The sequence below is a fragment of the Chelonia mydas genome, chromosome 4, assembly GCF_015237465.2.
Source record: "Chelonia mydas isolate rCheMyd1 chromosome 4, rCheMyd1.pri.v2, whole genome shotgun sequence".
Classification (NCBI taxonomy): Eukaryota; Metazoa; Chordata; order Testudines; family Cheloniidae; genus Chelonia; species Chelonia mydas.
Genome location: NC_057852.1, coordinates 35,842,461 through 35,868,474, shown reverse-complemented (window position 1 = coordinate 35,868,474; position 26,014 = coordinate 35,842,461). Strand labels below are relative to the sequence as shown.

The following is a 26,014-nucleotide window of genomic DNA, read 5'->3' as shown; positions in this document are numbered from 1 at the left end:
GGCAGCCTAAATCCCTCTCCCCACGATCCCCCAACAAACCCAGGGAGGCACCCTCTTCCCAAACCCACGACTCCTCTAAGCAACCTGGGACAACTATCCCTCCTCAATAACAGATTTAAGAACCTGGGTAGTGAATTCATGTAGTAAACCAGTAAAAGCTGTAAAATGACAGCACAGCATTTAACAAAACACAGTGTTCCACATCTCAGCCATTCGTCACCCGTTTCAATGGCCTGGGTCACACACTGGCAGGTTTGAATGCTGAGAGAGATGCTGTGAGGCCTTGTTTTACCACCCTTATCATATTGAGGCAGCTTTGGCTCCACAAGCAGTCCAACCGAAATCAACAGAACTGCTCATGTGAGTAGAGTTATATGTTTGCAGCACCAGCCCAAAGTATGAATATTCTGGTGCTTAGACACCACAGCAATGGGAGCATTCGAAACACACGGATAGAAACAAGAATGGTTCTGAAAGGTAAATTATAGTTTCTATTGTCATTATTTTACCAAAAAAAAAAAAAATCACGTAATTTAAATTGAGTTGTTAAAATCAGGGTAGATTCAGTCAGCTTCTCCTTTTACCTTTGGTCCTGAAATAAGGGAAGACACTTTAAAAGCCGTTCAGGTACCATCCACGCTCCAAGAATGATGAAAAGAAGCACCAATTTACATTAGTGGGGCTGTCAGCGGCATTGTTTGTATAGTCAAGTGGCCCTACTGAAAAAACGGCCGGGACAGTGCAGAGAAAATGCCGGTGTTCTAATCTACTTTTTAAAGGCTCTCGGTCAGAAGTACAGCAATTCAGATACCTCTGTTTGAAACCAGCAGGCCAGATTTGTGAAGGAACAAAAGCTCCAATTAGTATTTTCCACACCCTTTCACAATTTTCTCTACTGCTTTTGGCTCTGAAACCCTTTATGCCAGGCCCTTTGTGCTGGCAAGAGGAGGTGGGAGGGATGCAGGGGGGTGGGATCTAGGTTTGAAAAGATGGCACTGGGATCATAGGAATGTCATCCCCAGAATAGGACAAAGTATCCTCTTGAAAGTCAAGTAGCTCCTAATTAGAACTGAGCAGAGAAAATGGAGAGGGAGAGAGCGAGCGCTTAACAAGAGTTTTGTTACCTGAATTTACAGAGATGCGAGCTAGGCGAATAACCACCTGAGGGGCTATTGGTGTGGCTGGCTGCAACTTGTGCAGGCCTTTGGCAATCCGAAGAAGTTTGTTGGAGGCATCCACCCAATATAGGAATCGGTCAATCAGGAACACGATAGCAGCTGCTGTTGCACAGTCCTTGACCATGATGGAGGCTTTCAAATAAACCTGAAAAGAACACCAAAAACAGGAGACAGCCAGGCACAAACAGGAGAGGTAAAAGAAGTCCAGTTAACCGTTTACAGAAAATACTCAGGCTTAATAACTCTTTGCCAAATGACAGGTTTCAGAGTAACAGCCTTGTTAGTCTGTATCCGCAAAAAGAAAAGGAGTACTTGTGGCATCTTACAGACTAACAAATTTATTTGAGCATAAGCTTTCGTGAGCTACAGCTCACCTCATCAGATGCATCCAATGAAGTGAGCTGTAGCTCACAAAAGCTTATGCTCAAATAAATTTGTTAGTCTCTAAGGTGCCACAAGTCCTCCTTTTCTCTTTGCCAAATGATGCTGCTTATACAACACTATGCACTAGACCAGATTTTCAGTCAAATAGTCTTCCTTATTTGCTATCAGATAGTCATACAATTTTACAGAGATTGAAGAAATAGACATTAGGAAAAACAAATATCTGCTGGTTGATGAAATACTGTATGCATTTCTCAATCTGCTTGCAATTCTTTTGTTCCTGGGCTTTTGGTAAGGGCAATAGTGATTAAATAGAGTTTATTAGCATTATAAATATTACTTCTGTCTATTTTCTGATTTTTTTTTTTTTAGCATGGAAGCTTCTGGTTGGGTAGTTTGTTTTATGGGTTTGTAATGTGGATTTTGTCCCTGTTTTGTCTTTTTAATTGTTATACTGCTCCTAGAATGGTAGTTAAGTGCTTTGTAAATTTAAATGAACAACAAACCAATTCATAGTCATAATGGTAACGTCTAGCTCTTACGCTGCTTGACCTGGAGAAGTACCGAGCACCTCCTCAATTCCCATCTGATGTCACTGAGAGCTGCAAGAGCTCCGCATCTAGTTTGTGCAGCAGCTGTTATCCATAAATCTTGAAGGAATTTACATAGGTGGGTAAGTACCGTTAGTCCTATTTTGCAATTGGGAAACTGAGGCACAGAGCGGTGAAGATGAAAACTCAAACTTGAGTGCCTCTGAAAATCAGGCCACTTATTTACACATGCATAAATATTTAAATACTATCCAAATACTATCCAAATTTTCAGTGTTGCTGAACTGCTGGAGTTCTCATTAGCTTAAATGGGAGCGGTCGGTGTTAACTCCAGATTTTCTTTTCCTTTTTTTCCTAAAAGTCCCGTAGGAAATTATGGCCTCTCAGGAGGCAAATCAGCTCTCTGCGGGATCAGCCCTAAATATAAATAACTGGCATTAATGCAACATTAAGATTACAAGATCAAACACTCCTTTATACATCACAAAGAAGCAAACAGGGCGGAAGTCCAATGTTTTTTCCTTTGCAGGTCACCTTTAATGATTTTTAAAGCAGTATTAACGCCCTTGGAGTCCCCTCTGCGGCTGATCCTTCTTACTGGTATGAGGAATCGGCCAGAGTTCCTGAAGGAGCATGCTGTTAGGGGGAAGGGAGGCCAGCAGGGTAGCAGTGTGGATGCACAGAGCCTCTGTGGGTGTCTAGAGCCATGCAGATCTTGGGACATCTGCCAGGCTAGGGCCCAAACACCATGCCCTTTCCAGGGGAGTTGTGAGATCAGTCATTGTCCCCTGCCACACACAATGGGGCAATGAGGAAAAGAGCTCCACAAGCTCAAATTAGGAATTTCATACATCCTTTGAGGGCCTGTCTTGTGATGGGGAGAGTAGCATCCAATGATCATTTCACTGAAATGTGTACATTACACCATGGCAGGAGCCTCTTTTCCTATCTCAAAAAATCACCCCGGGAGCACCGGTTGTAGGAGGAATGTAGAGGAGTGTGAAGTTATTGTCCCTTCCTTCTTGTCCAAACTGTCTTTTAACTGGATCCTATTCTATAGAATTCCCATGGGCCACACGGTCTCTTGGTCTTAAGTAAGAGAAAAGTGAAAGGAGTTGTCTTCACAGAGGGGAGAAGGGGGAGCGCAGGTCACTTCAGGAAGCGAGAAGAGACTCTTACAATATGGTATAGTCAGAGAACCCATCCCTCCTGTGCTTCCACAGCCATAGAATATGCTTTCCAGCCAGGTCTTTGGCCCACAACCTCCCTGTAGCCCTCAATTACCCCGCCTTGTAAAAATGAGACTCATAATGCTACTTATCCAGCTTTGTCAGGTGCTTTGAGGTGGTTGGATATAAAGAGCTCTCTCTCTTTTCCAGTGAAAAGTGCAGAGCCATGAGTGTTTGAAAAATCTAGTATGTCAAGCTCTATTCCAAAAAGGGCCTGACTCTCCTCTCCCTCACACCAGTGTAAATCAGGAGTAACTCCACTGAAATCAATGGTGTTAAAACTGCTGTGAGTGAGAGCAGAATCAGTCCCCAAAGCCCTGTCAGATAGTGCGTGACTGAAGAGAGAACTTTATCTGAATCACCAGCAAAATTAAAAAAAAAAATAATAAAATTTGGCAGCTATCTCAATGTTTGTACTTGGCTTATAACATTTCCCTCTCTCATTAGCTCTCCTCGTAGGCACACTGGCCCAAAACCTCAAAGGTATTTAGGCACCCAACTCAATGGCTATGTCTACACTTATAACAGTGTATAAAGGAGAAGCACCACGCATTTAGCTCTCCGCCACACTGAAAGGTTGGCTGCATTGACACTTGTCCCTGTGGTGCGTAGCTATACCCCACAATGAAAGGCTCTAGAAGCAGCGAAAACTCCAGCAGCTCCCCAGCAAGAACAGGCTGTGGCAGGGAGGAGCCAGTGGGGAAAAGGCTCTGGTCTAGAAAAGCCCAGGCAGGGAAAGGCCCACCTGCCAGAGTCTTTCCTCACTGCTGGAACCTTTCACCATGGCTCTGGCTGTGGGGAGGCAGTGGGACACGACGCTGCTAAAAACAGCACTGTCGACATGAGAGGCACTGCTTGGGCTTATAGAAAGTTGTGTAGGGAATATACCCTAGGGGCCCTGCCTGTAGGGCATGCCACTCTACTTGCCTAAGCTCTCTCTCCCCATCTACACGGATCTTTATATCTGCACTAGCTGGCTGTGCAGTGTCTGTCTGTTACACGCTACCACAAGTGTACATGTAACTCACGAGAGTTAGGCGTCTAACTACCTTTGAGAATCTGGGCCACTGAGACAGATTTTCCTTTCATATGGGTTTTTACACCAGGGTAGCTCCCTGACATCAATAGTGTTACCCTCGATTTACACTGATGCAACTGAGATCAGGATCAGGCTCACAGAGGGGATCTTACCACTCTGTCCAGTTTTTAAATTCACAGCTTGCTATGTAACTCTCAGGCGATGAAGAAAGCAAGGCAGGGATGGTTTGGATAGGCTATGATAGGATAATGGAACCAATCAATAGCAGCATATTTGCTATCTCCCAGCTTTTCCACACTTCAAGGTGCTGTTCTGGTTTTTGTTTAACTTTTTCCTGATCCAGAGAGGGTCTTTGCTGAAAGGATGGCACTTGAAAGGGATTCCCCACTCCCTGCGTGCACATGCTCTACTTCTGCCTGCCCACAATGGAGGAATCCCTCTCTTTAAGCACCTGTAAACTGACCCTGCAAACTACCCATTCTAAATGCTCATGAACACACCATATATTTAAGCACAGAGCATTGCCTAATCTATTTTTTCTCCCCTTCTTCCCTTAATAGATTGGAGCACAAAAGCCTGAGAGAGGGTGACCTGCCAAACAAAAGGGCCTTTGAGTTCCTAGGAAAAGTAGACTTGGAGGAGGATGGAAGGAATCCAAGTGGCCCTATTATTTCCACTTGCACTAATTAGACATTTTTCTGTCAGCTATTGAGCACTGCTGAGAGGCCAAACTCACTGAATTCATTTCTAAAGTGTTTACAGAAGTTTGCATCTGTTTGTGTCTCTTCAGGAGGAAAATAAGCACTTCAATAGCATTGTGAAAAATCTAAACGAAGCATCCTATTCTGGAGGGCCTGGCAGCCTTGCAGCTGCATAATTTAGCTCTCTGCTCAAAGCTGAAGCCTCTTGTGTCTCTCTCCAAAACCAAATGGACTCAAAATGTAGAAAAGTCAAGCCCGGGGAGAATCTTTGCTATTTTTTTAAAAAAAGGAACGGCTGCACGCTGTGTGGCATATAGTAACATAGCCTGGTGTCAGTCCTTGTCCTTATGTTCCTGTGTTTCTACCAGTACACTGAGAAATTAATACTCACTTCTTTCATTTGTTGCCAGATAACATGGCTTTAAAATTCCTTAGCATCCAAAGACAGTGCTGGATAACTGCCATGCTGGGTATGTAAACAAAATCATGTACAAAGAAACTCTGAAAACTACTTTTAAACAGACTGAGACAGAGGACCCAGTTCTGCTCTCCATAGCATCATTATAAACCCAGAGTAACTCCACTGACTTCAAAGGTGTAACTGCCTAACTAAGAGCAATCAGAAATTCAGATCTGCTGCTCAGACATGGACACTTAAGCCCCTTTGTCCTTCATTGGGGGAGCTCTCTCATTTACTATATTTCCTATTGTTATCATTTTAGAGAGTGTCTGTATGTGTCTAGATCTAGGGGGAGAAAGGGAGAGAGAAATAAAATACACTTTGTTTCAACATCTGTTTCCATGAAGTGAAATGCATATGTCTAATTGAGTTTATGATACAAAGAGGAACCTCATGGCTGGGAAGCGGAGTCAGGTGGTGACGGAATTAAGTTTGCATGAGATTTCTATACATGGTTGATTGGAAAAAATGCAAAAGAGCCTTTACTGAAAGTGAAGGGCTTTTGCTTAACAGCAGTGAGTGGAAGTGTGTGCTGTTTTCATGGTTTCTTGCATTACTGCTATAGCTCCGCCCCACATAGAGCTTCAAGTTTGGATCCCAGCTTTGGGTTCAAAGCCATGACACCTTCTTTGCACTGACAATGGCAGCTGTTCCCAAGACGGGACACAAACTCAGAACCAGAGCCATCTGGCACTAGACCTGGCAGGAACTGTATAAAATGGATATTATTGGTGTATAATGAATGAAGAGGAGGAGGGGAAGAAGACTGGGGAACCCTTAACGTGATGACTGATTTAACAGGAATTAAAAGCACAAATAAATGAAATACTGGTTCACGCCTGTCTGTCTATTTACAAAGCAATGAACACATAGGTAAGCATCCCATGAAAAGAGTGTTCGTCTGCAGACTCAGGAAAGTTCACACTGGGAAAGATGCCTTTGCAACTGAAAGGGGTAGAAACTTAGGCAGCTAATAAATGGCTTAATTTTCAAAGATGCTGAGCACCATTAACTCATCCTGCATTCATCTCTGTGCCTAACTAGGAAACTATGTGCCTAGCTGTAGGCACTCACGTTTGAACACTTCAACTTTCATTTATTTTGTTAGTGAAAATTTAAATTCTTCACAGAGATCCTAAATAAACGCATCAGGAAGGAATTTTCATGATGCATATTTCCAATGGTTTCAGTTATATTTCCTAGATCTTTTCCAAAATTTACACACAATTTACATCTCATCTATGTATATAAATCCAAAGAAATTGTCTATTACTTGTTTATATTTCTTCCATCCATCTATATCAGCTGTGGGCCAATCAATAAAAGCCCAAAGCATTGAAGGATATGGCACTGAAGGACTTGAATAATGCACTGTTAGCAAAGCCCATCTTCTCCAGTGGAGACTGGATCTGCTGGGAATTGTTAACCCTGTGGCATTGCACTGGGTTTCTCTGTCAATCTTTGTTAATAATCTAACTGTAGAATAATATAGTTTGCATTTCTGTATAGTTCCTTTATCTGCCAATCTTATAGCCCTCTACAAAAACTAATGAATTAAACTCACAGCATCTCTGTGAGGTTGCTATGTTCTCTAACACACATTTTACATATGGGTTAACTGAAACAAAGAATGGTTAAATGACTTGCCCTAGTCATATAGCAAATCAGTGACAGAGTCTGCAATAGAACACGATTCTGAACATCTAGTTCCCTGCTCAAACTGGTAGACACCACTACCTCACTTCTTATGTAACTTCTGGGAGTGCTGATACAAGCCCTACCCAACTCCCTTCTGAGGTCATTGAGAGTTTTTCCATTGATTGATTGGCACTCTTATTAGTAGCCCCAAATACAAAGGAATTTAAAAGCCCTGGAACATCTTTATTTTTTGAGTAAATGTCTTCCTTCACCAGATGAGAACTAAGTTCTGGAACAGTTACAGCTTTCAAGAATCAAAAACTCACTCTCTCTTTTCAGCTTAATTCTTTGGCAATTACATTTACTATATATTTTTCATTTCCTGTTCTAAGCTTTAACAGCACATAGACTTTATACACATGACAACACATGGATAAATATTCACGTGTGAATCTCTGAGGCTATGTTGCCATTGAGGAATTCTGAGGATGTCAGAATCAGGAAAACAAAGCTTGAGTCCCTTTGGGCACTCACCATAACCCCAGGAAGATTAGTTACTAAGTACATGGAGCACTTGGAAAATGTAAACTGCTATGCAATGCTAAGTTTCTGCCTGCTATGACAGGAAAGATAGTCCCAGGCTAGTGCCCTAACCACTGGACTAAGGAGAAGCAGGTTTGATTCCCTACTCTGCTGGTGTGACCTTGGGCAGGTCACTTACGTCTAGATCCTCAAAGATATTTGGTCACTTAACTCCAATTGAAATCAATGGGAAACAGGCATCTCAATATCTTTGATCTGGGCCATCTGTAAAATGGGGACAATAATACTTCCCACAGGGGTGTTGTGAGGCTAAATACAGTAAAGGGGGGCATTTAAATATATAAGATGGATGCCCACTGAAGTCACTGGCAAAGCAACCATTTACTTCAATGGTGCTTTCTGATCAGAATTTATAATTCCTTCCTCCGTCTCTTCTACCTGGTCTAACAATTCTCAAGATATGAGCCACTAAAATCTGGTCAGAGTTGAAGGTGGAGGCAAAATGCATGCTGGTAGTCAGAACAATGTGATTTTAAGATGTAATGTTTTGTGAATCACCAGGGCTTGAAGATACTGCTATACTATCATTTGAAAACTGGGAATTAACAGGGTTAATTTATATCCCTCAAGGTACACAAGATATCATACCTTTAAAATGTTTCCTACAATGTGGTTGTAGCCATGTTGGCTCCAGAATATTAAGGAGAGAAGATGGGTGAAGTAATATCTTTTATTGGACCAACTCAGTTGGTGAAAGAGATGAACTTTTGAGCTCCACAGAGCTTTTCTTCAGGTCTGTGTAGCTGAAAAGCTTGTCTCTCTCACCACCAGAAGTTGGTCCAATGAAAGATATTACCTCACCCACCTTGTCTCTCTTTAAATACTTTAAAATGGTCATTGGTCACTCAGACTAATAGACAGTTATACTGTGGCCATTTACCAGACAGGGCTAGACGCTTTCAGCATTATCACAAGTAACTTTGGCTAATTTACCATAGGATCCAACAGGTAAACTGTTCTTTGATCCCACAGATCAGATGGGAGGTTTTGGTTTTGTACCTATTTCAGTTTCCTGAGCACTGCAAATCATGGATTATAATTAGAGAGCTGCCATTCTCTGATGCTTATAAAAGTTCTGTGATATTTCTCAATTAAAAAAAAAGAAAGACCGGGGATGCTAGGGATGTAGGCATCGGTAGAAATGAAAGGCAGCCTGTGATGGCATGAATTCCTCCTTGCCCTGTACTCAGCACCAGACAGAAACAAAACTACAGATCTCAGTTACCTGACTCTCCCTTACACTTGGATCACCTAAGGGAGCTCTTATAATGTAAGTCAGGTAGCAAAAGGTCAGCCTAGACAGCTAAAGGCCCAGGGCCAAGAGTTAGGGCTTTAGATTATAACGCTCTTTGTTACCTTACCAACAGGGACAAAAAGGAGAAAGCTAAATACTCAGCTCCCCCTCTTTCCTGCTGTTTCAAAGGTTCCCATCTCTAAAGTGTCAGGCACACCTGCGGCATCTTAATCAGGACTGTTTCTCTAATGTTAGCCTCTAAACATTTCATTAGGTAAAGTCATTAGGAAAGTGTATTCAGTCCTCATTAAGGCACAATTCCCATTGACTTGAATATTCCCATTAAACTTCATGGAATTTTGCCCATGTAAGGACTGAATAAGCTTTCCTGAAGTTAAGGTTGCAATTAGTTCCCATTACAATAGCCTATCTTAGACTGCCTCCCCACAACCTCCCAATAACTTTGCCTTGGAAAATTGTTTTGGTCTGAAAATTGCCACATTTACTGTGAGGACATAGAAATAAATTAACATATTTTCTTCAAACCTGGCAGAAAATGTATTTTTAGTTAACAGTCATTAAATATTGTTTTACATTGTTCACTCTGCTTGTGAGTTATACCACTTGCCCTCATCCTGTGTTTCTCCTATCTCGTTAACCTGCAAGCTCTTTGGGGCAGGGACTGTCTACTTGTGTGTACAGCCTAGCACCATGTGTGGACCCAGTCTTGGCTGGTCCCTTGGCACTACTCTAATAATAAGAAAGAGTTATCATTACTTGAAATTGACTTCTGTTTAAGGCTGGTCTCCCTCTAGTCAAAACTAGCTTACTCTTACCCCTTGTAGCTTTCCATGTAGTTAAATTTCCTTGAAACTTCATATGCTGGCTACATTTGAAAAAGAAAACAGATTTTCAATAAGCAAAGTTATTAATGGTTCTTGTGGATGGTTTAGGGTAACTCTTCTTTGCCCTCATGCCTACAAAAAACTTGTCAATGGCTAGGCTGCTGATGAGACCACTGCCCATTATGGTGACAAGTATTATCTCATTATTTCCTTGTCTATCTGTACCAATTTGCCCTCTTGCTCTTTGGGTGCAGGGACTATCTTTTTGTTCTGTGTTTGTACTGCACCCAGCAAAATAGCATCCTGGTCCGTGATAATTACAAATATTTAATATAATAAATACAACAATTACTATAACAGGGTGCAATCCTGCTCCCATTAATCTCATGGGAGATTTTAGTCATTTACTTCAGTAAGAGCAGGATACGGCCCTAATCCAGTAAATCACTAAATGACATGAGTAGCCACAAGATGACTGCTCATGAGCATACAGTTGTTCCACAATGAAGCTACTCACATACGTGTGTGTGTGTGGGCATGTTGCCCTCTATAGGCTGATAGCAGAACATAGGGACATTTTGATAGCTTACAGCTAACAGAGATTGTTTAGAGAGCTAATATAAGCAGCAGAAGCCTCAGGTTTTGGAACAGAAGGGCCAGGAGTCCTGTCTTAGTCCTGCAGGTGTGTGTGTGATTTTCTTATGGAGAGGGCATAACCCTTCCAGATTTAAGGTTGCAACCAAGGTCTGACAAGGGAAAACAAAAGCAGTCTGGTAAGTAAAACAAAAATCCGAATGCTTCCAAATGTTTGGGGTTTGGAAGCAGTAGGATCTCACTGACAACTGGAACATTTTTTAGGCTTTAGATACAAATAAAGAGCTCCATCCTGAAGTCTCTACTCAGCAAAAATACCCACTTTGTGGGAATTTTGGCTGAAGAAGGCCTGCAGAATGAGGTCCACTGTAGCTAGCTGCGGGATATGCTCACTTTTAGCTGACCACTCCTTTAAAAACCTGTTTGTCTGTTTAAAAAAAGTGAGAAATGCTTTGCTGAGCCAGTTAAATTGGGATGGTCATTCGGATATGCCCGTGAATTTTCATCAGAAGACATTTCTAAGAGATGCAGGGGAGATTCCCATTGAATTTGGCCCAAATAGGACTAAAAAAAAAAAATTTGTGGGGGACGGAAATAATCTTTTAGTCACATTGCAAAAGCAAAAATTCTGAAACAAATACTAAGCGGAGCAGTTTAAAAGGATGACGTAAGCCGTCTCACCTTGATAGGTCAGACAAACTATTTGTGCCTCCTCCAGATTCAGCAGCCAGGAACTGATACACCAGTTTTAAAAATGTGAGAATAAGCCAAATGCTGAGGACCAAATTCCAATACACTCACTCCCTTTGAGTAGAACCAAGAAATCAGTGAACTATTCACCAAGTAAGTCATTACACAGCATGAGTAAGGGGATCAAAATCTGACACTTCATAATAGCAACAACGCTCTATGGTAATAAAGCGCCTTCCATTCAAGATCGCAAAGTACTTTACAAACCTTAGTTCTTTAAATTTAAGAACTTATTCTAAACATAATAATTTAGCATAAATGGAGATGAAAATTGTTAAGGGTTTTCCTCAATATTTACAAAGGCTTATTTTTCTTTCAGAGAATTTAATTATCTCTTTGCCCTCCACGTTAAAAAAAAAAAAAGTTGTTCAGACTTTTATCTTTCCTCATCAAACTGTAAACATTCCTTTTCAGCCTCATTTTCCCCCAGCCTTTGATTCAAAGAGCTGAAGGAGCTCTTGCTCTGCCTTGAAATTTTATTTAAAATTAAGAAAAAAAAAGGGGGGGAGGGGGATGAGAGGGAGAGAAAAAATCCCTTTTCCTGACTAATACTAATAATACAGGTCAAAATGTCAGTCGATCTACAATTAAATGGAAAACAAAAAAGGTTTTCCCTTTTTTCCCCACAGTACAATAGTACTGGAATATAAATTACCGATGAAGATGAAATAATACTTCAAAGCACATGGGGAAGGGCAGCACAGTGTTTACAAAGTATTTTCAATGGCATGATGAAACACTGAAGACGACGGTAACCCATTGATTTCAGGGGGTATTGGTGAATGGTTTAAAACTAGCATGCGGTAGGATTTTAGGTCCCTATAGTCTGTGACCCCATGATATGCTTTGTTTAACAAGGGCAGCTGCAGTTATCAACAGATGTTTCAGCAATAAATAATTGGTATCATCTCGGAAAAGACCCATCTACCTGGGGAGCGGGCATAATGCTGAAAACACTGCTCCGCTATTACAGCCACATTAATCTCCTATCTATCCAGCTTTCTTGGGGAGTTTACTGCAGGTGTTTGTCCTGGGAGAGAGCAGACAAATGCTCCAAAGTTAGAAAGCTTTGTGAGGATTGTAAAGGAGGTCGGCCTCTGCCATAAATTTCTGTCTAGGGCCACACACACCAAGAGAAAAAAAGAAAATACCAAAATAAATTCAGAATTACAATAAAATCCTCCTTATCAGTGGAGCGTACGAAAGCAAACCCTCCCCACTTATTAGTAACATGTAAGGTGTTCAACTCAAGCTTCCAATTTTCTTTTTTTAAAGCGACTTGTGCTGATGTATAAAAAATATGACTGAAGTTCCTGGATCCAAAACTTGTCGGCTTTACTCAGGCCTGGCTCCCAGTGAAGTATACAAGATCAAGAATGGAATCCCTGCCTTAGTGAAGTCATTAAGAGTTTTGCCATTCATGTCAGTGCGGCCAGGATTTCTCCCCAGGTCTCTTGGGCCTGACTCCCCTTTCACTTGCACCAGTGTAATTCTGCTCACTAGTCCTGATGTACCTCACTGTAAGGGAGAGGAAAACTGGCATCGCCTCATCTTTAGTTTTAACTCTGTTTTTAAACAGGCACCAGGAACCTAAATATCACACTTGACTTTAAAATATACAAACAAGCAACACTTAATATTTCTATAACTGGAAAAGGCTGAGAAAAAGTGTTGTTTTTTTAATCCAGTTTGTTTAGCTTGAACTCATCACCTTCCAGGCTTGGGTCTTTATGCACCAGATATTGATTGTTTAGGGCTCAAACCTACAAACCCTTTCTTGGGTGAGTATCCCTTTCTCTTGTGAAAAACCCCATTTAAATCAAAGGGGTTTCTTGCATGACGCAGAAACACATTTTTGCAGGTTTCTGTTGTGGAGTTTCGTTCCAAAACTGAGGGCCCAATCCCACATGACCTCACTCCTGAGAGGATTCCTTACTCTGCGCTATCATTGAACTAAAAGAGTTCTGTATTTTTTTAAAATCAGGTTTTACAAAATATTATATAAATATGTATTTCAGGATTTTATTTTAAATGTCAATGCAAAGTTTTCTGGGAGGATTTAAACATTCTCCTCTGTTGCTGGAAACCTGAACACAACAGCATCACAGTAGTGCAAGATCACTGGAATGTTAAAGGGGCTAATAAAGTGAAAGTGACTAATCTATTATTATTTATTGTTTGTATTACCATAGCAACTAGGAGCCCCAGTCCTGGATCAGGACCCCATTGTGCAAGGCAAAAACAGAACAAAGGCCATCCCTGACCCAAATGCATCAAGTACAAAGATTAGTAAACAGCATAAATGAAGTAAAGTTATTTTTATGTTTTAGTTTTGTATTAATGAACAAATCATTCCATGTAGGCATACTCCTGCCCATTTATATAATTAGTCCTGCCACGGGGAATACTATTAAAGTTCTTTTAGGTTCTGTAAACATTTTTCCTTTAATATTTGAGATACTTTCTTTCCTGTCCCATTATACAGTAGCAAAATATTTGTACACATGGAGATGTCACTGCTTCCACCCATTATACCCTGCCTGGAGCCTTTTTGGGTATGTCTACACTGCAATTAGACACCTACGGCTTGTCCATGCCAGCTGACTTTCACTGGCGGGGCCTGGGTGAAAGGGCTGTTTAACTGCAGTATAGATGTTCAGGCTCGGGCTATAGCCCAAGCTCTGGGTCCCTCCCACGTCGGAGGGTCCTAGAGCCCGGGCTCTGAACATCTATGCTGCAATTAATCAGCTCCTTAGCTAGAGCCCCATGAGCCTGAGTCAGCTGGCACGGGCCAGCCATGGGGTTTTAATTACAGCATATACATACCCTCTGATGCCCACCTCCTGCACTGTCCACTGGGACTCATTACTCCACTATGTGCTGTGCTCTGAGTTAGGCCATTTTCCCCCACTACCAGGCATAGCAAGAGAGTCTCTTAACATCCAACATAAAGGCTCTCATTGGGTTGCCAGCTGGGAATGGGAGTGAACATCATCTTAGATCTCAAGTTCAAGTCTGAGTCCCAGCTAGCCCACAGCCCAGAAATATAATAGTAGGGCCTGATTTTGCTCACACTGGTATCAATGGAAGAACTATTAATTTCAATGGGTGCAGGACTGGGCTTCCAGTTTCTGAACAGCAATACTATCCTATATCCTTCCACCTTTCGTTATGTCTACACTATCTGTAGATTAGGTACTCCATGGAGAGTGATGAAACAAAGCCACTGTCTCCAGGATACGGATACATTAAAATCACAACGGGAATGATTCTAAGCTGTTCAAACTAGTCGGAACTCCGTCTCATCTGGGGAATTAAGCGAGGGAAGTCATGGAGTCCCATACCTAGTCTGTGTGTGATTGGCCCTTTTCTGATAGCTGCTTCCGCTGATCAGTTCATTAACAAAATCATTGTCTGCTAAATTACAGTGAGGAATGGCGTCATCTGTGTAGCAGTAAATATAGTGGACTAGGGCACTATACATTCAAGAATTGCATTTGTAGATTTTAAAGGAACAGGTGTGTTGAACTTCATACCAGTAATTCATGCAGCCTTGCACTGATCATATCTTGCAGGTTTGTTTTGTCTTCTGGGCCTATGGCTTGTTTGTATTGCCACTTCTCTGGCACGAAGGGCCACTTCATTTCCTTTGCCTCTTCAATAAGGGTCCTTAGATCATCAGGGAGCGAAGCTGAAAAGGTCAAAGTGCAGGTAAGGAAATTGCAGACGATTCAGCCTCTAGTGTTATGATGTAGCATTTAACCTGCAAAAAGCATTCCCTTGCCTGCACCTCTTCTCAGTCACTACAAGCTGTTGGTTTTTGTCACAAGAGTAATAATGAGAGGGGTGCGTCTCATCAGTTGCTCTGCTATGCCCTGCAGGTAAATTGGGGCTGCCAGCCATTAAAAAGGTTTTTAGCAGGAAGTAAAACACTTTGGTGGCCGTCTATGCGTGAAGAACTAGAGAAAGAAACGTAGGAAACATTTTCCCCAAAGTGAGAACAGGGTTTTTGGCTGAGTGAATTAATCCAACAGCTTGGTAAACCTATCCCCTTTGCTAAAGACTGTATTAGAAATCTGCTAATGACTAAAAAGGACTAAGATAATTAGAAGGCTGGGAGAGTTTGTTAAATAATTCTTCAGTGTCCACATTTGCCACAAAGGTCATTGGTAATGAATTATTCAACCTGCAGTAGTAGAAATAATTATGGATCACCCCCCCCGCGCGCGCACACACACACTCCCAGTACCACCGTGAACGGAGTAATAAAACTCAGTTATGTAGGAAAACAAAGAAGAAATTATTCAGTCCATTTGAATGGCTGATGTATGGCACAGGGAATTAATTCTCTACAAATGCCCTGTATTTACCAGCTGAAACTGCATCATCCATACAGAAACTCCATGGACCAAATCTTCTATGCAGTCGGGTAGTTCCTTTGTAGACCATGGAGCTACACTGATTTACACTAGCTGAGGATCTGGCAACATGTGCCTGTACTGTTATGCTTCATTTTCAGTTTATGTTAGAAGTAATAATACTCCATAACATATACAGTAGACTTTTCAGAAGTGTTCTGCATAGATTAACCCTGCTCCTGCTGGAGCCAATGGACCACTGACTTCAATGGAAGCAGAATTAGGCCAATTTTACACTTTTGAATTCCACATTGGCAGTGCCTTACATCCGAGGATCTCTAAGTCCTATTTAAAATGGGTATTGTACAGATGGGAAAACTGAGGCACAGTGAGGTTAAAGGCCTGATTTTCTGAGGGGAAGAGCACCCAACACTACCATTGACTTCAAGTGGAATGTTGCACGCTCAGCCCCTCAGTGATTTGCCAAAGGTCACACAGTGAGTCAGTGGCAGAGTTAGGAATAGAATAGACTAGGCATGAATCCCGGTCTCATGACTCTCAGACCTCTATGCTAACTACCAGAACTTGATGACTCCCAGTGCTAATAAAAGTGGATTAACCAGGGATTATTGACCAGCTGGGATTAATGGCAATCATCAGCTATGTATCTAGCCCTAGCTGGTCATTGATCCCCAGGAAAAATCCTGTTCTGAGATCATCATTGCTTAATGACATAATGAGCTAAATGTACTTCTACATTTCTACAAAATCATATCTTAGAGATAATAAATTAAAACCTACATTTCTTATCCTTATTAAAGTCAATTTACTGATAGTGAGATCTATTGGGCTGTAGAATAGTTTTCCTTGGAAAATGATGGAAGCCCTGACATTCAGGGCCAAATTTTCAAAAGTTGCCTTTAAAATTATGCCCAAATTCTTGCACATATTATCTCACTCAAGTGACATTGCACTGCAGTTATATGTTGCTACCACCCCACGAGCAGCCAGGATTCCCCAGTGTTCTGAAGCACTGTCTGGGCATGGACTGTATTATTCCCACGGCTGCACAGTATGGCGGAGAGTAAAGGCATGGAAATCTGGCTCAATGGAATGGACAGAGGGGATTACAACTATGTAGCATGCTCACCTCTTCCCAGTGCCAACAGCAACTCTATGATAACAACTGTGGTGACACATAAATAGGACTGAGGGAAACTTGGCTGACCACAAAGAGGACAGAACTAAGATCCTGCCTTTTTATGTACAGTAGCCTTAATAAACGAAGAGGAAGTTTCCCCTGGCCACCTCCCCAGTGGAGCATGGTGGAGCCTGCTTGGAGACACTGTGTCCCAGAAGGTGCCATTCGGATACGCTACTGGGTTGTCCCATGTGGCTGACACCTCCAGCAGAGGAGCGTTTCATCTCCCAGCTTCCCCTTCAGCCCAGAGCCGCAATGGCAGCAGCAGAAGGAAGAGGACAGGCAGGCAGGCAGGCAATATCTGCAGAGATGCCAGAGTCAACTTTTCTGCCAGAGTGACTTCTTTGACTCAGACATTTGTAGTTAATGGATTTAACAGTTGCTGATATTGACTTGCTGCACCCCACTGCTTGCAACTTCCGAATGCTGCCAATCTCTCCCTTTCTTCTTCCTCATCTTCCCCCTCCCCAATAAAAAAAAAAGCACACTGAATTAAATAATACCGACATATAGAGGACAGTAACAGCATCAGGCATTACAAAACTAGTAAGTAATGTGGTTTGGGACACTCATAGGCAGGCTCTCTGAGAGCATAACTGTATTACTGTTACCCTTAACCTGCTATTGTTTGTTTGCATTAAACGTTTTATTTTAATTAGGCCCCGATCCTGCAGGTGGACTCTGTTCCCATTTGGATACAATAAAAAACAAAGGATAGAATATGGCCTAATTCTTTCTTATTATCTTAACCAAATGTCCTTGATGCTGTGTTAGTTAAAAAAGAATTTAGGATAAATTTTTCAAAAGCACCTAAGTCACTTGGGAACTTTAGTCTCATTTTCCAAAGTGACTTGAGCACTTAGGCCAAGATCCTTAAAGGTACTTAGGTGCCTTACTCCCACTGAAATCAGTGGGAGTTTTCAATGGGAGTAAGGTGCCTAAGTACCTTTGAGAATCTGGGCCTTATGAACCTAAGTCTCACTGAAAGTCAATGAGTCTTCGATTGTCTTTGGGAGCAGGTCTTCTTAAGCATTTGTAATGTGCCTAGTAGAATGGGGCACCAAACCTTACTGGAGCCTCTGGATGTGACTGCAATAAATACAATTATTGTATTGTGTTGTGCATTGTAACATCATCTATGGAACCATAAAATATTGCAGTGGCAACTATAAATAACATTGTACTCTTCAGCCAAAATCCAAGCACCACCGATTTTACGGCCTGGCTGTGTTATCTCTGTAAGCAATGTAAATTCACTGCTAATTAGGAGGGCTGAAGAAGGAGATGAAACTACACTGAAGCTGATTTGAGGGATTTATAAACAAAACAAAAAACCTTAAATAAGGTATGGTGAGGATTCTTTTTTTCCCCATTTGTGTGTGCATTTGGTTTTCAGTTCCTGTGTTTGGTCCGAAAACCAGTTTGACAAAGGCAACGTCTGTGGAAGGGGAGAGAAGAAAAACCCTCAGCGTTTGTGTTCAGAGAATCCCCTTGGCTCAAACTGCTGCCATAAGTGACCCTGTACTAATGCCATTCTGTTGGAAGCACATGTGGGCTTGATGAATCAGTTATATCACAATCTGATTGTTACTGCTGTTTAAAAGCCACCTGCCATAGGAAAGGGGATCTGCAGTCTGAGATCATCCAGCCAACCTGCAGTCTGTGCCCTCCAGTGGAATACACACAGAGACAGCAATTATGATTAGGTATTAATATTATTATCACTGCCCCATTGCAAGTGGATTTTCTTCTTTTAGCCAGCCCATGGCAGCCATTCCTAAGAAAAGCCAGAGCCTCACTTCAGTCTCTGATCACTCACTTCCTGAAGCAGTTTACCTGAAGGGCCATGTCTAATTTAGTAACTATAAGGGCACTGATTTACCTTGTCTGGAACTAAACTGATTATTTCTCATGCTTTGTGGCATTTAATAGGAGAAAAGAAGAAGAGAAGGATGGAGAAGAAAGCGTTACCTGATTAGGAGTTCAACAGCCCATTCTAAAGAGTGATAAAGCTTAAAGGAATTTGTGATGAGAAAACAAAGTACCCTTTGTAGAAAAAGAAAAATCTTCCCGTATCTATAACAGAAACCTATCCACTACCCTCAAACACAACCATGCTCAGAAACTAACTGAGGTGCTTGATAGCCAGCTGACCTCCCAGTAAGAGCATGGGTTTGAAAATCTGTTCCAAGCAGACTAGAATACAAAATGGGTCAAGAATGGACTAAATAATATTATGATTGACTCACTCATGCAAAGTGGGGAGAATGCACTGAATGTATATAATACCAACTACAGACAAGTGAACTAGTTGGCAAGAGGCACGTGCACTTTCCGATTTAAAAAAAAAAAAGGGTTTTGGTGCTTTTTAAAAAATCTCAGATTCAACTATTAATATTTTCCTTCGTATTCATTGCATGAGTAATTTTTCTGTGTGGCAAAACAGAAGAGGCATACTCTCCAGCTGGTGACAGAAAGAAAGACACTCAGAAAACAAATTCAGTAGTGAAAACTCAAAAGATTTCTTCAAATGCAAAATAAAAGCTACGATGGTGTAAGGTTGGGTAATCCCTTGGAAAGCTTATTACAAGAGAACAGAACTAACTGTAACATTCTGCAGGTTTTCGTGTCTAATGCAAATTTAAATTTCACTGGAATTGAAATAATTCAAAACACCAAGCATCACACAATGCTGAAATAAATGCTAGCTTCTCCATAGGACAGGCAGTGTAAAACTCTTCCATCCTAGCAGTCATTTTGCATGTATTTATTCCAAATATTAAACGGCAGAGGTTATTCTTTCAATATGGATATTGCAAGCGTTTTTTCTTGGAACACCACTTGTAGAGGTGTTGCATGTTTTACAAGAAAGAGATTCAAATGGTGACATTTTTTTTATGAGGAGAAACTGTTAAATACATAAGCAACACACAAATTCCTCGTGAAAGGAAAGTAAATAAGTGCCAGCATTCAGAAGTTGCATCTTTTTTTTAATAATTGAAATTTATGTGCATCAGCAAACTTTTGGGCATTGTTCTTCCCAAACTAAACTGCTCCTTATAGGCTCATGTTTACTGAAGCCTAAAATTGGAACTGACAGCAATTCACTGCAACAAAGTGGGCTTCTTTCCCTGCCTGCCTGTAGCCCACATCCCATTCATGCCCTAGAAATCCAGTCAGCTCCTGACACTGATCTTCTGCAAGAAGAAAAATAGGACAGGGATGGGGATGTGTCACTGTGGCAAGGAAGTTCACAACAATGTGCTGGTTTGTTCCTGGGGCCTCTCGCTGGGACCTCACCTTTGCACTGCTGGTATTCTCTCTTGTCTTCCTCCGATGCATCAGACAGCTTGGGTGAGAGCACATCCAGCGCTTGCTTGCACTCCTGAAGCAGTGTAGCCACTACTTTTTGATTATTCATGATGCCTGCTCCCACTCTGCTGCGAATCGGGCGTCCCTGGGTGAGCAGTGATCAATTACCTAGGAGAAGACACAAATTCTAAATGAAAAGGATGCCTTCAAGGCTGAGGTACCTGGTGAACAAAAGAGAGGGAAGATGATTAACTAAAGCATCATCAATTATCTGCGAGACTCAAGCAGGGAGAGATAATAGGGGAAATACATGACAGCCCCGGAAGACTTTATTAGAGGAGTGTGTGAAATAACTGCAGGGTCTCTGTGACAAACTGTGCAAGGCAAACATCTCAGAGGTACCAGAGAGCAGAGAGAAAGGGCTTGCTTTTCAATGGAGCCGTAAAATCACAAGCAGTGAAGTGACTAGCCAGGGTGCACTGAATCCCTTTTCACTTAGGAGACTCACGCAGTCAAGTGCTTTTAGTTTGAACTGAATTGTAGACCTTTTAAACACAGAATTACAGTGAATTTTCAAACACTTGCTGGGTGACATGGCATATGCTTAGTGGAGCCTGAAGGGAATAGTTAGGCTGTATAATTTTTACTCATGGGCATCGTAGTATGCAGCTCTCTCCTATGCATCCTCCCCCCAAACTTCCCTAATCAACAACACACGCTGCTAATCCCCCAATACAATATTCTCTCTAAATAATATCTTGAAAGGAATCTGTCCCAACATTCAAGATTTCAGAATCTATATCTAGAGATACTAGCGTTTGATTCAATGGCTCTCAACACAGTGTGATGTAGACAAACTATACACAAAAAATCTAGCCTGAAATTACAGAAAACTATGGAATTCAGCTACAACAGCCACCTTAGAACATAGAGGGGGAAGAGGACAGTTTTTTATATTTTGGGTGGGGCTGGTAGCACTGCCTATTATTAGAATTGCCTGACATTTCCCATTATAAGATCCTGTTTTCAGTTGCTTATAACTTTGTCGAACGTAAACCATTTTGGCTGAAATTTTCCATGTTGGGAGTCTGCTTCAGACTGGAGTTTTTAGAAAAATTTCAGCTGAAATGGTTTGGCCATTTCCAAGAATCATATTAGAGAAAGATACATTGTTTTGCCCCTGTTAAATTTTGGTGACCTTCACTTTGAGAACTTCTAGTGTCCCCCCATTTTGGAGTAGGGACTTGAAGTTTGGCATGGGGTTGCCTTTGTGTCAGGGATGAGTCTTTTGATGACCCTGTGAAAATATTCCAAACTTTGGCCAAGTTATAAGCCTTTGAAAAATTGAAGTTGACGCCTGCTCAGAAGACACTTGATTTTAGTACTGAAATTCCCCAAAGATTCCAGTTGTACCAGGCATGCTCCAACTCAGGACTGAGCAGGGCTTTCCCTGCATTGCATCTCAGAGCTGCTGCAGGCTGGGCTGAGTCCAGGTTCAGGTCAGGGTCCTGAAACTGAGAACAGAAAGCCTGTCAATGACCCGGCTGTTAGGCCCAGGCAGTTTGGAGGACAAAGCTGCTTGATTCGAATGCAGAGAGGACAAGAGCTGGACCTGCAAGGGGAGTGAGGGATAGACTGGCATAAGGAACCTGGGTAGTAACTGGGACAAAGAGTTGGGGGGCAAACACTGAGATTGGACAAGGAGCCTGGGAAGGAAAATTGAGACTGGAAAACATGGGGAAGGGGCAACTGGAGGCCAGACTTGGGGGAGACAGACAGATTGGATGAGCTAGAAGGAAAGGTACTGGGACTTGCTGGTCAGTGAGACTGGGTTAAAAAGATGGGGTGACTGGGAATGGCTGGATAAGGAGAAGGGTAGAGACAGGGATGGGAAGTCCAAAGCGATGTTGCCTGATCTATTAATTGTATGTTGATTATATTACTAATTTAGTTTCCCTAATTAGCACTCTGAAGTTTGGTAGGTTCTTGTATCAAGATTAGGCCCAGTATTATCAGAACTACTGTTACAACCATGTACATCCTAATGTAACATGCACACTCTGGTTTATAACAGTTTTATTAATACAATTAGCAAATTCATAAACACTCCAACCCAGCAAACCAGGCAGAAATAAGATAAAATGCATGGAGCGTCCATATACTTATCCCCATCCCTTGCAAAACAATCTTAAGTGTTAGTTATCTTCTTCCTCACCATCACGAGTGGTCGTCATCCTGGTATCTCCCAAGAGCTACGTCTCTCCCTCTCAAAGCATACAGGCTGGGGTACAACTTTCATAATGCGTTATGCTGATACCACTAATGCATAGTCAGTAGGGGCTTCAGCCCCTTTTCCTTATTTGTAACTACTCATGGTACTATGTTGGGGTACCCTTCTCCTAAAGGTTACTAATCCTTTCCCCACACGCTTATTAGCAAATATGTCAATTAGTTTTCAAAGGCATTCTTGTGATCAGGCATCTGATGTCCCTAACTAAAAATATCCTAAAAAAAATTCCCATCTTGTGATTACCTATCAGCAGTTTAGTTATTACAGCATTCTATCTTGTGATATCTTGTGATTTATGGTTGCTCTTGGTTAGCTACTTATGTCAAGGATTTTGGGGCCTTATACCTTAATTAGTTTGGCTATGCTACTGTTTTACAGACCTTGAGGCTTTGTAGGCTCATTGCATTACTCCCTTCATTTATACCCAGGCTTCCCCTAGCACATACCTATACCTATAGGCTACAGTGATAGACCTAGGACTTTCTGGGCAAGTAGACTGGGACTCGTATCAAAACCCTGAGGAGTGGAGACTGGGACTGGCTAGGTGAGGAGAATGGGATTGGGACAAGGAGCAAGGGGTGAGGAAGAGACAGGATTAGGGCAGGGCCACATTGGAAAGGATGGGGCAGAAATTACCACATTTTGGGGGGGCACAGCAGAAAAGTCTGTGCCCACTGCAGAACACTGCCCTACAGAGCCTGGAATGGAACCCAAGATCTCCGAGTCTCCCCACTCCTCAGCGGTCAGCAAATATCTCTGAAACCCTGGCAAACTCTCTCATCCTGCGCCAATGCTTGTCCACATACAGGATGACAACCTGCTACCTCTAGCCGAGGTCAGTGTGGTGGCTCTAAAGGTTCCAGTTCTGCCGATGACCCGTGTGGGTGTCAATATCATACCACCTGATGGAATTTCTGGGGGTTTTTTTCCAGTTGGAAATTACACACAAAAAACTATGTGTGTAATAAACAATTAAACATTATTAAGGTTGCAAAGTCGAGCACTCAAAAGTCAGGAAATGCCAGAATAAAGTTACCTGTGCAACCTTTTATCTGCATTTGTTGCAGAAGCTGGAAGATGAGTAGTGAATGAGGCAAGGGATTACAGGAAGAGAAAGGATGGTCTCGTGGTAAAGGCACTTAAATGCTGCAAAGAACAAGCACATGCCTTTAAATCACTCCTACGTTACTCAGGGTTTCACTGATTTATGAAGCATGTTCTTTTTGCAGTTACAGTTCAGGACAGAAACAGGTGGCAAAGTCTCAGTTTTAAGTCCTATATCTCCGGAACAGTCTCCTGTCACTAGTCTTCTTTATTTTAACAGGAGTTTTGTTCACTTCACGTGAACCCACTGGAAGGAACTATGGCTTCAGTACATTCATTGTAACAGTTAATGCTTGAAAGTGAGTCAGTGGAGGATGGGATGCTCACAAATTTGGTGGCTGTCCCTGAACAGGGATGGGTTTTTCACAGCAAGCCTATAGAAGATTGCCCCACTCCACCAGTGCTGTCTTCTCCCTAGTGTTCCTCAGTGACGGTAGGAATCGAAATAGGCCTGAGCCAGTTCTCTGCATTCTTCCAAGCCTGCAGAACAGTCAGCAGAGCTCCACTGCCAGCAGAAGATAGGGGAACGGCAAGGAACTACTTTCTGGTTATGTGGTCTCTTTAGCTCCCCAGGCAGAGGGACTGCTGGATGCTCTTTGGGGACAATGAAAGAGGGAGCTATAATGCTCCCTAAGACTGTGGTCCCTCTAGGGTCTGCATCACCCCACAACACAAGGCTACACCTAAATGACACAATCTAGCTTGGAGGCCTGGTCTTCACTACAAAACAGTATAGTGAAGACTCCAATTAACTTATAGGATACTGACCACAACAGTATATCCAGCATAGATAAGGCACAAACCCTGTTCAGCATCATGTCAGCTAGTCATGTTTAAACCCTAATTTAGCTATTGATAACTTAAAAACAAACAACAATTATCCTGAGGTTAAAACCTATCCTCTCTTCTTCCCCCCGCTCCAAAAAAATTTTCAAATCTAAATAACAAGTGAAATTGTAGGCCAAACTGATTTGTCAAGATCACTGGAAAAGGCTCATCACAACTTCGCTTCACATAGATTCCTTTTCCTAAACATCTTTTTTACAGGGATAAGTAGTGAGAACTTCAGTTTGCTAAACCTGGTAGCATTGCTGGAAAAGTACATCCTTATAGTATCAAAGCACTCTCCGCCTTGTCCCATTAAGGCTAAAGAAATTGATCTAGTTACAGGCTACCTGTCAATCAAAGAAAAAAAAAAAAAAGCTCTCAACTCAAGCTACTATAAAACACCAGAGCTACATTTACCATTAGGGACACTGACATCCAATTGATTTATCTGACTAAACAATCCTGTTTGTGAAGGGGTGCGTGTGACAGTCCCATGAGTACATCTCCGGTTAAGACAAATCATCCCTGCCATATGGCCCTACTTCCATTCCTGCATGTAAATAGATTTCTTTAAAAAAAAAAAAACTTGCTTTTCTGGGGAGCACTTTATTACCATACATATATGTATTAGTTTACACACACTCTCTCTCTCTTTTCCTTATACACATATTCTGTAGTGAGAGAGAGAGAGAGCGAGAGACCCCACCGACTTGGAAATAGCGTGCATTAGCAGCTGGTTGGAGAAGAAATGTTTTGGGCCACATCATCCCAACTTCAGATAAATGCTCTCTGCTAAAAATGCATTAGAGCAAGAAAGAACAGGGAGCTGGCCTTAAACACAGTGCTCAAGGAACAGCGAAATCAAAGGGAGCTTTGCAAACATGGTCCTACTTGTGTTGCATACATTGCAGCTGGACCTGGGAATCTGGCCCATTATTCTTTAAGTAAGACTTGAGAAACGTGTATATAGATTTCCCCAGCTCACTCTGTGATTTTCAGTAGTTTTGAGGATATTTTTGTCTAGTTACCACAAAATTCTACCCCAAATATACAAGAAAACACTTTTTCCCCTTGGAATTCAATCACCTCTTCCAGGCTGTCCACTTCCAAGTTGCCCCCAAGGTGAATGATGGGTTAAAAAAAAAACCAAACTCCATATTTAGCCACTTCAGAAATAGTTTCCCATAAAAGATCTACGCCTCGATAGTAACTGCAGAGTATAGTCAGGAAGAATAAGTTTTCTTTGAGTTATTGAGCACCACAGTGTAGATTTTGATCTATAAGTCCTAAAACTTTTATTGGGAAACAATTTGGCTCACTCTTCAGTTGTTAGTGGGCAACAAGTAGTCTGTTCCCAGGATTATGAAAACCAATCCATTTTTCTTCACATTTCCCACTTGCTGCTCTGCAACAATGCTAACTATAGCATCAGGATATTTTTTATCTGGTAAACTATCAGCCTGCAAACCCACATCTCTCCGAGTAAGTATGTTTTATGTTCCTGCAGGCCATTGGGAACACGGATGAAAACACTGGCATTTTAGATCCTACCCAGTTTGGGCTGACCATCCTCCAACAAACCATTCTCCCATGCCATGTTGCACTATCGCTGAGATATTGATACAATGACCTGGTACCGTCTTTGCTGACTTGCCCTTTGTAGATTTTTTTCCCCTTTATTCCTCCTCTGTCCCATGCAAAATATAGTCAGTGTA

At 41.8% G+C, this 26,014-nt stretch overlaps 1 protein-coding gene across 12 annotated transcripts in view; it reads right to left on the bottom strand.

Moving 5' to 3' along the window:
- Positions 1-26,014, bottom strand: part of ALPK1 (alpha kinase 1) — an 82,927-nt gene that overhangs the window by 20,826 nt on the left and 36,087 nt on the right. For 10 of the 12 annotated variants that reach the window (XM_043545338.1, XM_043545337.1, XM_037897053.2 and 7 more), the window contains 3 exons: positions 20,066-20,245; positions 14,743-14,897; positions 1,125-1,323 (listed from right to left, as the gene is read on the bottom strand). In XM_043545338.1, the coding sequence (XP_043401273.1) occupies positions 1,125-1,323; positions 14,743-14,897; positions 20,066-20,186 (475 nt within the window). In that variant the 5' untranslated portion in view covers positions 20,187-20,245. Of the gene's footprint in view, positions 1-1,124; positions 1,324-14,742; positions 14,898-20,065; positions 20,246-26,014 lie in introns of those variants that run through there. The other 2 variants (XM_043545341.1, XM_043545342.1) reach the window with 2 other exon arrangements.